Source organism: Cyanistes caeruleus, chromosome 3 (genome assembly GCF_971803275.1).
Source record: "Cyanistes caeruleus chromosome 3, bCyaCae1.hap1.1, whole genome shotgun sequence".
In the NCBI taxonomy this organism is placed as follows: domain Eukaryota; kingdom Metazoa; phylum Chordata; class Aves; order Passeriformes; family Paridae; genus Cyanistes; species Cyanistes caeruleus.
This window is the reverse complement of record NC_141703.1, coordinates 80095784-80108835: the sequence shown is the minus strand read 5'-3', so window position 1 is coordinate 80108835 and position 13052 is coordinate 80095784. Positions and strand designations below refer to the sequence as shown.

At 38.5% G+C, this 13052-nt stretch overlaps 1 protein-coding gene across 5 annotated transcripts in view; it reads right to left on the bottom strand.

Moving 5' to 3' along the window:
* NOX4 (NADPH oxidase 4) overlaps positions 1-13052 on the bottom strand; it is a 103035-nt gene that overhangs the window by 74264 nt on the left and 15719 nt on the right. For 3 of the 5 annotated variants that reach the window (XM_086882171.1, XM_086882174.1, XM_086882173.1), the window contains exons 7-11: positions 12729-12801; positions 8209-8289; positions 4104-4332; positions 1934-2098; positions 1741-1803 (exon numbers count right to left, since the gene is read on the bottom strand). In XM_086882171.1, coding sequence (XP_086738297.1) covers positions 1741-1803; positions 1934-2098; positions 4104-4332; positions 8209-8289; positions 12729-12801 — 611 coding nt within the window. The remainder of the gene's footprint in view (positions 1-1740; positions 1804-1933; positions 2099-4103; positions 4333-8208; positions 8290-12728; positions 12802-13052) is intronic. The other 2 variants (XM_086882172.1, XM_086882175.1) reach the window with 1 other exon arrangement.

The window sequence follows — 13052 nt, the reverse complement described above, 5'->3', positions numbered from 1 at the left end:
TGACACCTAATTCAACTTCATCACCTCACCTAGTTGGTCTGTGTCAGCAGTCTCTTCTCTGACAAAAACTCTCATCTGAACCAAGCCAAATATTTTTAATGACATTATTTATAAAAATTGAAACAAAAAATCCATTGTTTTAGCAGTGTTCTAATATAAGAAGACTAAATCTTTATAATAAGAGTTCCAGTTTCCAAACTGTGCATTTACTACTGCTAATCAAATTACTACCATCATATTAATTTTGACTGAGACGGACAGTGAGAAATTAGGAACATGATGTTTTAAGATTAATATTTAAATAAGATGTGCCCAGTGGTACAGACCAGCTCTATAGCTATACTAGGGTAAAATGAGTGGAAAGAGCTACCCGACACTTAAACTAAGTTCTTGAAATTTATGTTCCATTTAGTAATGTAATAAAAAAATGTAAATAAATACTGACTAACCCATTCTGCATAAATTCATATATGTATGTCATTTTTCAGCATTCCATATCAAGTTATCTTTGTGCACTATACAGAGGACAGTCTTAAGAAGCGACTACTTCCATTAACAACAGATGAATAACACATTTCTCTGGTTTGTACTGGTAAAGTGAATAGCCATGAAAACTTTCTGAAAGTGCCATTAATACTTCACTAAGCTATAAAGAGGCAGCTTCCCTTAAGTGAGATTCATTCCTAGATTTACAGCACAAAATTGCTTTTGGGTGGAAGTTAGTGTAGGTTCCCCTGTGACTCCTAGCTCAGCATACAGATAAGTAAATTAACAAACCAAATAAAACACCCCACAAACCCAAAGAGCTGGACTTGGTTATGCCCTCTTAATATCAGGTAGCATGAAAACATCTCAATTGCTCCACAGCACTGGCTATAACTCAGTAAGAATAAAGTATGAGTTATCAGTCCAAAGAACAATCAAAAATGAACAGTTATCTCCACAGTCCTCTTGAAGAAGAATGTCCAATTTAAGCAATCCAAAAGCATTAACTCCCATTGGAAGGAAAAGGTTGCCACTAATATTCAGCTTCAGACTATGCTCTTGTAACAATATATCCAGCAAGTACAGTGACATTTTGGCAGAATCTACCAGCTCTCTGCATTACATACTTCCAAAGAATTTCAGGTCTATGTCTAATTGTTTATACACAACTGCATATTATTCCAGTCTGTCTCTACAGGTTTCAGTTCCAATTCTAGACCAACTGAGTAAGTAGTAATCCTAACACAGTATGACCTCACTGGTGTATCACCCTAAGTCATTGATATATCTCTTAATGTAAAAATAAAGCGGAAGACAATTTTAGAAACTTTTTTTTAACTTGATTTTTTCTGTCTTTGAAGAAGGCAGTCACAGAAATGTGTTCTCATTGAAAAAGAAAGGTGGCAAAAGTTTATTACAATTTATACCCCTTCTGTATGAAGGTCTAGAAATACGGCTGAAACTTCTTTTATAAAAGAATTTTCAAAATCACATGGAATTTATTGATTTATTTAATATTTGTTTTCACTTACGGAAGACTTTGACAAAAAATCCCATCATTTTTCTCAACAGTGGAGAAAATTAAATATCTACTGAGATATAATACACACATAATAATCATGCCATTTCACACTCACTGGAACCCTCAGAAATGAAACATGAGCTCTGCTGGAGAGTTGTCACCTTGAGAGAAACAAAGACCATTTGCTTACCAAATATAAAAGAGAAAGTACAGAAAAGAACACTATTACTTACCATTGTAAGAGTGAATGGATGGCTTTCCAGAGCAGACACTCTTGGACAGTGGAGAATAACGTACTGAAATAAAATGGTAGAAAGGATAGATTCAAAACATTCAGTGATGGGCTAGTACTTATAAAGTGATAGTCATCCCCACAGATCATGTTACATGGAAGCAAAGTGACATTTTAGGAGCACATTAACTCACCTGACCAGGCCTTGCTTCAAAGTCATCCTTCATCATCCTGACTTCAAGGACATTGGAGGGGTGGCTTATTACTGAGGTTATTGTGACTGGTTTGTTGCTGCGGATGTAGCGGTACAGCCGCTCCACACAGTACAGGCACAGAGGTCCGGAAATCCAGAACCACGTCTAAGGGAGAACAAAAATATATTACCTCAAAGACTTTTAACTTTCTGTTTTCACAACTACATGAGTGCTTTCAGGATCTCACTTCACATCTAACATCCACACCTCTCCCCACGTGCAGAAATCCAAGAATGTTCCAAAGCCTTTATCAGTCTAACCAGCAGCATCACCCACAAGCGCAAGAAATTCCAATCATAAAACTCAGCAGGAAAAAAATGCCAGTGACCTCATTCGCTACCATGTTATTCTGGTTTTATGTAGTTAGATTGCAGCTGGCTTCAGCAATGAAAGAAACAGGACCTACACAGACCAGAGACTATACAATTGGTTGACATTTATGGAAAAATGCTCTCTGAATTAGGGTATTATTTAACTGTTACTGTCTTAGAGTCATCTCAGTTCAAGTAAAAACCTAGGAAAGATGCATTCTTGTGCCATAGAAACTGATATTAAAATCATAGTTTCATTAACTGATAGTTTAAAATCATAGACAACAGAGAGGAATGGGCACTTCTGAATCACAATCCATTTGCTCCCATGGAAGAAGTGTATGCTAGACAGAAAATGCCCTGGAAATGCCCATTTCTCTGTACTGATTATTTGGGCAGCCCTGGGTGACTACTCCAGATGGAGATGTTTGCAGCTGCTCAGCTAAACCCCATCATAAGAGTCTATTACCAATAGCTTATGGCAGACTTATCTACTAATTCCACATCTGCTCAATCATTCCAGCTATGGCACTGAAGCGCCCCTCAACCCTCATCCATCTTCCCTCCCTTCCAAATTTCTGACATTACATATCAACATCTCTTGCAGCTAGCAGAGCATTTACTTTCAACAAAAAAGCTGTGCAGGTTTCCGTAGCTCACAGCTATTTTTTGCCTTTTTTTTTTTTTAAACTTGATATCACAATATTTCCACATTCAAAAAAGTCCTACATAGTGTTTCAAAGCTGTCAGGAGAAGACTGAGTGGCCATTTCTTTCCATGACTCCTTTCCCATTAATGGCTCTAAAGCAGGCATCTTAAGCCCCTAAGAAGACTCCTTGCAGTCCTGTGGGTCATATGGAGCAAGATATTCAGGAGTATTACCACAACAGAATACCAATCCAAAGAACTTTGTTGGAGGAATTCAGTGTAGAATTAACTGTTTTTCATTAGGATTACATGCTCCACAGAAAAATGGGTTCCCAGTGCATCTAATAAGGAGGACACATGCTCAACAGAAAACAACAATGACAATAATAAAGAGAAACTCCTGTGGGGTCTGTTACGGGACCATCTTGAATGGTGGGCCTTGGACTCATGAACTCCATATTTGCAAGCTTCCTCAGGCTACTTGCCAATGCTGCCTAGCTCATCTCCACCCAAAAGAAAAGAGAAAATTTTGTATGAAGAAAAAGCTGCTGCCACAAAACATAAAGAAACAAAAGGAAAATGGAAAACAGAAATAGAAAAGGCTTTTCTGTCCCCACTGTCATCATACTCATTTACCCATGCCACATACAAAACAAGCCTGTCTGCAAAACAACAGACTATAAAAGCCAAACCAAAACCAACTGCAACCCAGAAATGAGTATTAAGACTTGCATCCGCATGGTACAAAAGAGAACAAATGGAGCTTGATTATTTCAATTAACTACTGCCACACAATGATTACAAAAGGACCTCACGAAATGTTATATAAATGTTTGCTCTGAAATACTATTCTGTAAAATCACATTTTTAGCGGGATCAATACGTCTCTTATGGTGCTGTTCAAAAGAGAACATTACAGCCAATCTCTTGACGTTTTTTTCATCCTGCTTGTTCTATGCACCACATTGTAATGCATTTCAGGGTTAAATACAGATTGTTTTTTCCCCACCAAATCTTTGAATGCCTCAGAAGGTTTTAATAATATTTTCCATTATTAAAACATCTGGTCTGGAAAAGCAATAATTAGTGGTTATGGCTGACTGAAAGGCTTGGCATGGCTTTTAATACCTGAAATGTCGGATCATACAGACCTCTGGGAAGTGCGACCGGAACTTGGGTTCCTCGGAACAAACTCTCATAAAGCTATTTTGTACAAAGGGTTCTGGTACTGGTAGGTCCTCTGGAAAAGGCTCAGTAGTATAGTCAGGAAACAGCTCTTCAAAAGCCTTTGGCACAGTCAGATTCTGTCGGAGTGTTTTGTTAGGATTAAAGCAACCAGGAGGGTGTTCCTCTAAGTTGGTCTGGTACTTGAGCACTCCCCTACAGGAAAACAAAAATAGTAAAGACACTGAAGTAACAGTAAATAACAAACAACTTATCTTCATTCAGAAAGGACTTCAGAAAGCAGTCACAAGCCTCATCTTCTGTTAGAAATTTTATTCCACTTGCCTTCAGGACTTTCAATGAGATTGAAACTTTGCAACAATAGAGCCTTCTGTCACTAGAGGCAAGGTTTAACTTTTCCAGCTCACTTGGCACTCCCCCACTGAACAGCCTCAAGCTTAATACTGCTTGAAAGAGAGAAAATATTGTGGGGGCCTTGAAAAAAAATTAAATAATCACATTTCCAATTCAATCACACACAGGCTGTTTTCACTCATCCTCCCTACAGTCAGCAAGCCCTGTTTTTAAGGCAATCCTGTGGCAGAAGTGGCCTAAGTTGCCAATCATAAACTGCAGGAATTTTTCCCACTAGCTGGTGTTTATCAGGTTTGCACACAAATAGATAGAAGGAAAAAAAAAAAAGCCTTGCATGGTAGCCAAGGAACTTTCCTTGCAAATTATTTTATGAGCTCCATCCTTATTTTATTTTTACTCAAGCTAAGTTAATTTAAAGTAAAATGAAGTGAGGACTTTGAAGCAGCAGTTAGAAACTCTGAAGAAAGAATTGGAAACTTAAGACACTCTGGGATATCTCAGCACATGAACTGAAAACAAGGAAGAACAGGTAATAGTAGTAATAAAATTCATCAGAAGTACTGCTTGTTTCCAAAGCTAGATTTGACGACAGTAAAACCACAAGGAAGACTATTAAAAAAAAAAATAAGAAAATGCTGAATGACACCTGTTGAGGATGGTGTTGGGTGAGAAATGAGGCATACTGAGACAATGCCTCTGAGTGCTAAGCCTTTTTATGAAGGTTTTCAGCTCAAGGATGCAATCAAACATAAGGACAGGTGCTCCCCCCTCCTCTCCTCAACAGACACAGAGCAGCAGCAGCAGCAACAGTTTGATTCAGAAGAAAGAGAACTAGGACATCTGCAATATTCCCAATCTAAATGGGCTCTGACAGGCTACTGGCAATCTTCCCTACCAAAATGCAGTCCTGACAGCTAGTAACAAGCTTCCTACATGGTCCAGTGAATCATGTCAGCTTGGAATTTAAGCCTTCTCACTCTTAAATTCCACATCTGACCCTGGGAGAATCATTTGGGAAGTGTCTTTGCACCTACACCCATGCTCTGCCTGCATTCATTGTTCAGCCATGCCTATCTCTTGCATCTGGCATCACTGCTGGTCACCACATACTGGCAAAGTGACAGATACGCTGAGCATTATGCTAGTTCCATGCTCCATAAATATTATGATGCCTCATGGATTTAGCTGGAAGTCAAACCTCATGCAATATTTTTCCAGTGAACCTTGTGTGCATGCCTGCCAGCAACTCCCACAGCTTCTCTGTTCTCAGCACATCCTGAAAGGATTGCCTTGAGAGTAGCTGCAAACATGAGCATCCCCTCCAGTGATCTCTAGTTTATCTAACCTATTACAAACATGCTAACTGAGAGGCACACAGGATCACAAAGCTGCCTGTTAACAGCAGCTCAATAATTCCCATTTCTGAAGCTGCCAAGGAAAAGTAGGTCTTACACACCCAAGATCAGTGCCCAGAAAGGTCGAGTTCTGCACTGAACAAGTAAACCACTAACATACAGATGAATCACTTAATATATTGCTGAGAAGTGGTTGGCTGCCTGAAGGATACTGTAAGAACATGCCTACAAGTTTGAAACAAAGTAAGAATCCATTAATACTGTGGAAATACTTTACTCTTAAGACAGGTAAAACCTCAGTCAACCTGCCTGCACAGTTCAGCCACAGGAGATGCCTTGCTCTGTGCAGTAATTGGCTATGTGTCTGCAAATCTCTAACACATCCCACACAGGAGTAATTTGGGCACGGATATCTAAGCTTCCTTTATTCTCAAAAGAGATCACAGAGTTGTTTAGGTTGGTAAAGACCTCTAAGATCATAAAGTCCAACCATTAACCCAGAACTGCCATGTTCATCACTAAACTATGTCCCTAAGCACCACATCTACACATCTCTTAAATATCCCCAGGAATGGTGACTTTATTGCTTCCCTGGGTAGCCTGTTCCAGGGTCTGACAACCCTTTTGGTGAAGAAATTTTTCCTAATGTCCAATCTAAATCACCCCTCATGCAACTTGTGGCCACTTTCTGTTGATCTTATAAATCGCATTAATAGAGACAGGAACCAGTCCAGTTCACCTGAATGTAGATCTCTGAAAGGAACAAATTACATGAAGCATCCTTCAGGCTCCACTGGCTGTATTTATCAGAACTCATTAGACCATAATGGGAAAGACACTGAGAAAACATGTAGAGACCTACATTTAGGCATCTTAAAGTTGAACTGACTCCCACTCTCCATGACTCATTCCTCTCCCACTTCTGACACTCAGTTCTTTCAGATTTGCACTGAATACCTTTGTAATTCAATACTAAGGAGGCTGTGTAGCAGAATATGCCTGTTTAGGGCTTGCTGTTTTACTGCAGCCTAGTTTGCAAACCTGGTAAATGGAACATGGTTAGGAAAACAAAGGGCAAAGCATAGTACTGTGAAGGAGATTAATTAAACTGGACATGAAAAATACCCCTAAGGCAATCACTGGAACAGATTGCCTGGGGAGGTTAGAGGATCTCAGACACCAGATGTTTTAAAGATTCGACAAACACCTGTCAAGAATAATTTAGAAAAAGTTCATCCTGGCCTAGATGGGGAGAACAGGTTAGATCCATCCTCCCCAGCTATAAACAAGTGCTATGCCATTGAAAAAAAAAACCCAACCAACCAACCAAAAAAAAAAAAACTGAACAAAAAAAACCCAAACACCCAAAACAAACAATAACCAAAAAAAACCCCCAAAAAACTCCAACAAAATCCCTGAGAACTGACATTGTTTCCAGAAGTTTCAATTGTTCTGAACTCATCATTTCTCAAGCTGCATGTTTTATTCAACAATGTATTCCTACCATGATCTTGCTAGGCCTAATTCCCTTTCCACGTTTACTTTAAACAACAGGGCTCAATGACCCACGTTCAAATACCCTGTGTTTCAGTAGATATTTGATGATATGGAGAAATAAACCTCATTCAAATACACCTTTCCTTCTCCATACTCTGCATCTACATCCACAGAGGAAACTTCAGAGATATTAATGGAACAGATTTTTACAGAATCATAGAATAGTTTGGGTTGCAAGGAACCTCTAAAAGTCCAACCCACGCAGACATATGTCGTAACTTCTGGAAGATGCTTTACCTTGCAACAGAGCTCAGTTTGTTTGTGCCTGATACAGATCTGACCATCAGCTTCACGGCACATAAACACTGGTCTGATGTTTGTGAAAAGAAGAAAAACTAGCAAATTTTGTAAGCAAAGAGAAAGAGGCAATTAGGGAGATGCTATCCATTCCCTCTCCTTTGGAATCAAAAAAGGAAGGCAGAAAGGAAGATGCAAGGGATGAGCAACTTTGCATTGTATTCTTGACTCAGCAAACAGGTAAGAGGGGGCAGAAAAAGGAACTATGTTTTCTTGATTTCTCACTAGACACTGAGCAATGGAAACAGAAAAGGAATAATCTTGAAAGTGAAGAAGCTTGTGCAAGCTTTTTTTTTTTTTTTTTTTTTTTTTTTTTGGTGTGGCTATAGCACACACAAATCTCCAAGCTACAGCTTGATCTTTATTTAAACACACACCAGAGGACATCTTGTCCCAAAGTTGGCCCACTGTGCTCAAGCAAGCTTGGGAAAGGCATCAATCAAGAAGCAATCACTGCTCTTTCTAGTTGTGCTTCAGGAAAAAGGAACAGTGTTTTCCATTTACTTACCCAGAAACATGCAGCATCAGGAGCATATAGAAGACAAAGAAGAGGTTGTGTGTATACCAGAAGATGTCATAGTTTGAAACCCTGGAAAGAATAAACCATGGTTCAATGCTGTTTCAACTCATATGGAATCACTGCTAAGTAAAAGCAGACCTGTGCACACAGGACATCATTATACACTGCACAGTCATGCAAAATAGCCAAAGCCCAGAATGTACAGGCACACTGTACTTGCACACAACCAAGTGTTGTGAAAAATAAGTGCCTGGCACAGAAGTAACAAGCTGACAAAGAGAGGTAAAGGGTGTACAGAGCCAGATGGAGAACTCTCCTGAAACTGGGAGACTTGACTGCTTTCACAGGTCCTAGTCAGTCCCCAAGAGATCCTTTTAGCTGGAATAGTTCTTCCACCTCCAGTCTCAAAACTCAAGCTCCTTACAGTGAGTGAGTGTCACCTTGCCCTTGTCATTCTCCCTGCCCCAATACAGTTTAACCTGTCACTAAGGTGGCAGCACACAAAGAGCAGCATGGACAGCAGCAGAAGGGCCAGAGGAAAGGCTGAAACACTTGTGAGGGTAATGGAGTAGGAGGAGATACAGGAAGAAAAGGACCTAGAGCAAGGAGACAACAAGAGCACAGGTAGGAGAATTTTCAGGACAGGAAGCCACATACATTACTGCTCCAGGACTGATGGTTTTGGGAGGAACAAGAAGAACATTATCACTGTGAGATTAGGACAGATGAAAAGAGCACTTCTTTTTATCAGTAATTTGTTAGACAATATATAACCAGACCAAAGAAAATACCCATCTGGAACTGTTTTCTGTTAAGCTTATTTGGGGATTTTTGAGTAAAATAGTTACCAACAAAGCTCAATGCACTACTTCACAGCACACAAACACACCTCTCACAGCACACAGCATGGTAGGAGTCCCCTCTAAAACCAAAAAGCATACCCCCATTCAAAAACCAAAACAATTATTAAATAACAAGTATCTTTAGCTCTGAGAATATGGTTTAAGAAGCAATTCCTCTAACACAGCTAACTTCTTTTTTTTTCAGAACTTTTTCCCTCCTATGGGTTCTACAGCTAACTGCTCTTCCTTCAATACAACTGAAACATAAATACTTTTTTTCTGTCAATACAGGACTTGTTTTCTTTTTCAAGAGAGGAGAAATAACTTCGATTACCAAGGGCTACCAAAATAAAATTCAAGCCAGTGAAGTAACAAGGAAGGAAGCAAAGGAGAAAAAAAGGAAGCAAAGGAAGGAATACAGCAACAGCAAGAGGCTCTGAAATCTCCCCTCCACCCTGCCATTCTTCACCCAGTCAGCAGTATGTTAACACTCCTTCCTCCTTGAAGCTGATCAAGCCTTTTCTAACTCTTCACACCCTGTGAGGCATTTCCATGCAGTCACTCATCAGCATCTATGAGTAGCTGTGGGAGTAATCATCAGTAAGAGGAAAATAAGAACAATGGTGTGCGGAGTGGAAGCACAATTGGGACAGCACAAAGAGTAAAATTTACCCTCTATCTCAAAACCTGTCATAGAATCCTAGAACAGAGATAGACCAAGGACAGGTCTTGGAGCTCTGGTTTAATTTGGTTTCATGCTACACTGACTCTTGAGCACCTTTTTCAGAATGAACCAATTTTTCAAAATTTCAATGATGAAAAGTCAATCCCTGGACTGCTTCTGACATGATGCTTTCAACAGCTAATTATTGTTACTGATTAAAATTACTGTACATTTCTTTCCTGAATACGTCTAAATGTCAGCTTCCAGCTCGTTGAGCATTTTATTCTTCTTTCAGCACTCCTACAGATACCTCTGCTATAAAATCCTGGTTCCTCACATGTATCAACTTGCTGTAAATGTGAGCAGGCCCTCTGAACTTCACCTCCTTAAATTATACGGGCATGTAAATCCTTGAACCTCTTACCATGAAGCCTATTTTCCAACACTGTAATAATTATGTATTTCTTACTTGTATCCCTAAACTGTGTATCCTACCGATACAGTATTCTAATATAGTCAGTAATCTTCCTATTGGTACACACTAATTTTTATGGCTCTTCAGAACATTTACTTTTTTTGCCTTCTTACGGCTTAAAATGGACATTATTCACAGCAAGGATGCAGTTCTTAGGACTGCAAAGTGCTGAAAATTTGAGGTAAGTTGAATATTTAATTTTTGTTAATCTACTTTAGAATTTTGAAGATGAAGACTTTCAAGAGTTAATTTACTGAGAAATGTAAGGGGAATTTATCATGCTTTAAAGGGACACACTAAGCAGCACAGTTCTAGAAAAATATTTTTGATCCTGTTACAGACAGTTTTGAAAAGGAAGATATAAGTGGTAGTTTAGAAGCTGAAATTGAAGACTAGAATGTTTGGTTACAAAAATAGATGGCACTGAAGCACCTTATTTTTTAATGTTCTTTTAAATACATAACCTCCAAATCTTAAATATCATTAAAGTTGACAGAAACATCAACATTTATTGACAGGATTTATTGTGTTTTCTGATAACTTCATAACCCTACTGAAAACAACTCTTGAACAAAAAAAATGGTCTAATTCTCAGGTATGATAAGGCAAAAATTTAGAAATTTTTTCAACTAATAATCACTTTCCCCTTTTAAAACAGTACCAGCTAATTCAGTCCTTCTAATACTTATTTGCAATTTACTGAAAAGGCAGGAAAATAGAGGCATACTCATGCATTAACCAATTTCAGGAAGAACATACAAAGGAAGAAATCACTAAGCAGGTCAGTGTGCAAGAGCAGATTAGGGATGAAATTCAAGACTATAACAGCCTCTGAAATACTTGTTAAAAAGCTCAGTTTCTGATAAGACAGTGAACATTTACAAATAACTTTCCTATAACTGTACTGTATGCTCAGCCATCACAGGGCACATGAGAATCCACAGGGAAAGAGATTGAAAAGGGACAGGAAGATGCATGCAGCAACTTATTTCCTTAGGAGAAAACATTGTAATAAGGACAAGCTTGAGCCCTGTGCCTGAGGGAGAAGCCAGGATAAAATTTCCAAGTAAGAATTATTGCTAGGGTAATAGGAGATGCAGATTATCTCTTTTGGGGCTTTGATTCTGCTGGCTAGATGGCAGAAAGCTTACAGTAACTGTGGTAGGAATTAAAAAGCATGTAACTTCAGAAGATGTTGCATGAACCCCAAAATTATTTCCAGAAATGTTTACAACTATATATATATATTTTTAAGCTTTCCAATCACTAATTCAGGATGTTTTTCTAATTTAATTTGGCCTTGAAGAAGATAGGACTTTGTTTGACTTTGTTCTGGCTCAGTGTTGCAGAGTAATGTAGTAGTTTTACTCTTCCATCTCCCCGAAATTGTCTTTCTATTGCAAGTAGAGGGATCTGTGTGGACCACAAAATGTGCAGCCATGTTACATCTGGCACAGCAGCCTAATCCTGCACTGCACTTCTGTAGCAAGCCTCACAAAAGTCTCAGCCCTGGAAGAGGCCTTGTCTACTGAAAATGCACAAGTATTTGTTGAACTATCTTTTCAAATCACAGGATAACATTGTCAGGTAACACAGCTTCTCATGAAAGACAGAGTTCAACAAAGTTCATAAACACATATCTAACTCACATCAGTGGAGCACCATTAAGGTTTGAAGATACATAATTAACATATCCTTCCATGTTTGCTGAATTGAGGTGATGCACTTACATAGACACACTGTGAATTCAAACTCTGTGAAAATGAGGGGGTTATTTTTACACCATCAATTGCAGAATCCAAGCCTTAAAAAGACTACAACATTGGGCTAGACCCCCCCCATGGTGCCCATTCACAGGTCCTGTCATATGTGTTCATTAACATTGGTACAGAATGTCAACCCACCAAAGGACCAAACTTTTAGAAAACCCAGCAGCTGCTCTGAGCCAATACTGCATTGCTGTTTGGTATAATTAACGTTAAAAAGAATATATCTGACAACCAGAGGCAGAGCTCTTAAAAGCAACATGTAGAATGTACTTCAGTAGCATAATTTTGTGTCAGTTTGTTTTGTTGCTGATAGTTTGGGGGTTTGGGTTTGGTTTTTTTTTGTTTAGTTTGTGGTTTTTGTTACATTTTTTGTTACAATTTATTGTTACAATTAATTGGTGAAAATAAATTAGATAACAATAATATCTTATTTTTCTTCCACTGGACTTAATTTATGTACTGGACAGAACTTCCCATATGCTGAGTTTACTGTCTCACCTAGAACCAGGAATAAATGAACTATTTAAATTTTTAAAGGTTCACATTTTTAACTCAGCACACTCATTAAATAGTATTTTTTCAGAAGGCAACTCAATCAGGTCTTGTAAGTGTTTTCATGCAAAATTCCCTGTGCTAATTTTATTGCAAGCTAGGAAAAAAACAGGACAAGAAAACTGGTATTTTTAATACTCTAGTCAGGAGAAGAATATGATTGTAGAAATGGCATTTTTCAGCATAATGATCAGATAACATCTTACCTGATGGCATACGTGGAAGCTGTACACATTAGGAATAATACTAACACCATAATAACTCCAGTCAGACCTGGAACTAAAAGGGACATAACTTACATTTGAACTGTGAAGAGGTATACTTCTCTATTATGACCTTTAAATAAAGTGGAATTAGACATACAAATCATGATTCAATCAAACTCTTGAATATACTTTTCTCTTGAGGACAACTCATATACCAAACCAGATAGGAAAGAGGAGTTCTTGTGTAATTTCCCACCTTCCCAAAGAAAAATACCTTTTTCTTTGCATTCACCATGCATCACAATTTCCTATTTGTCTTTGCCC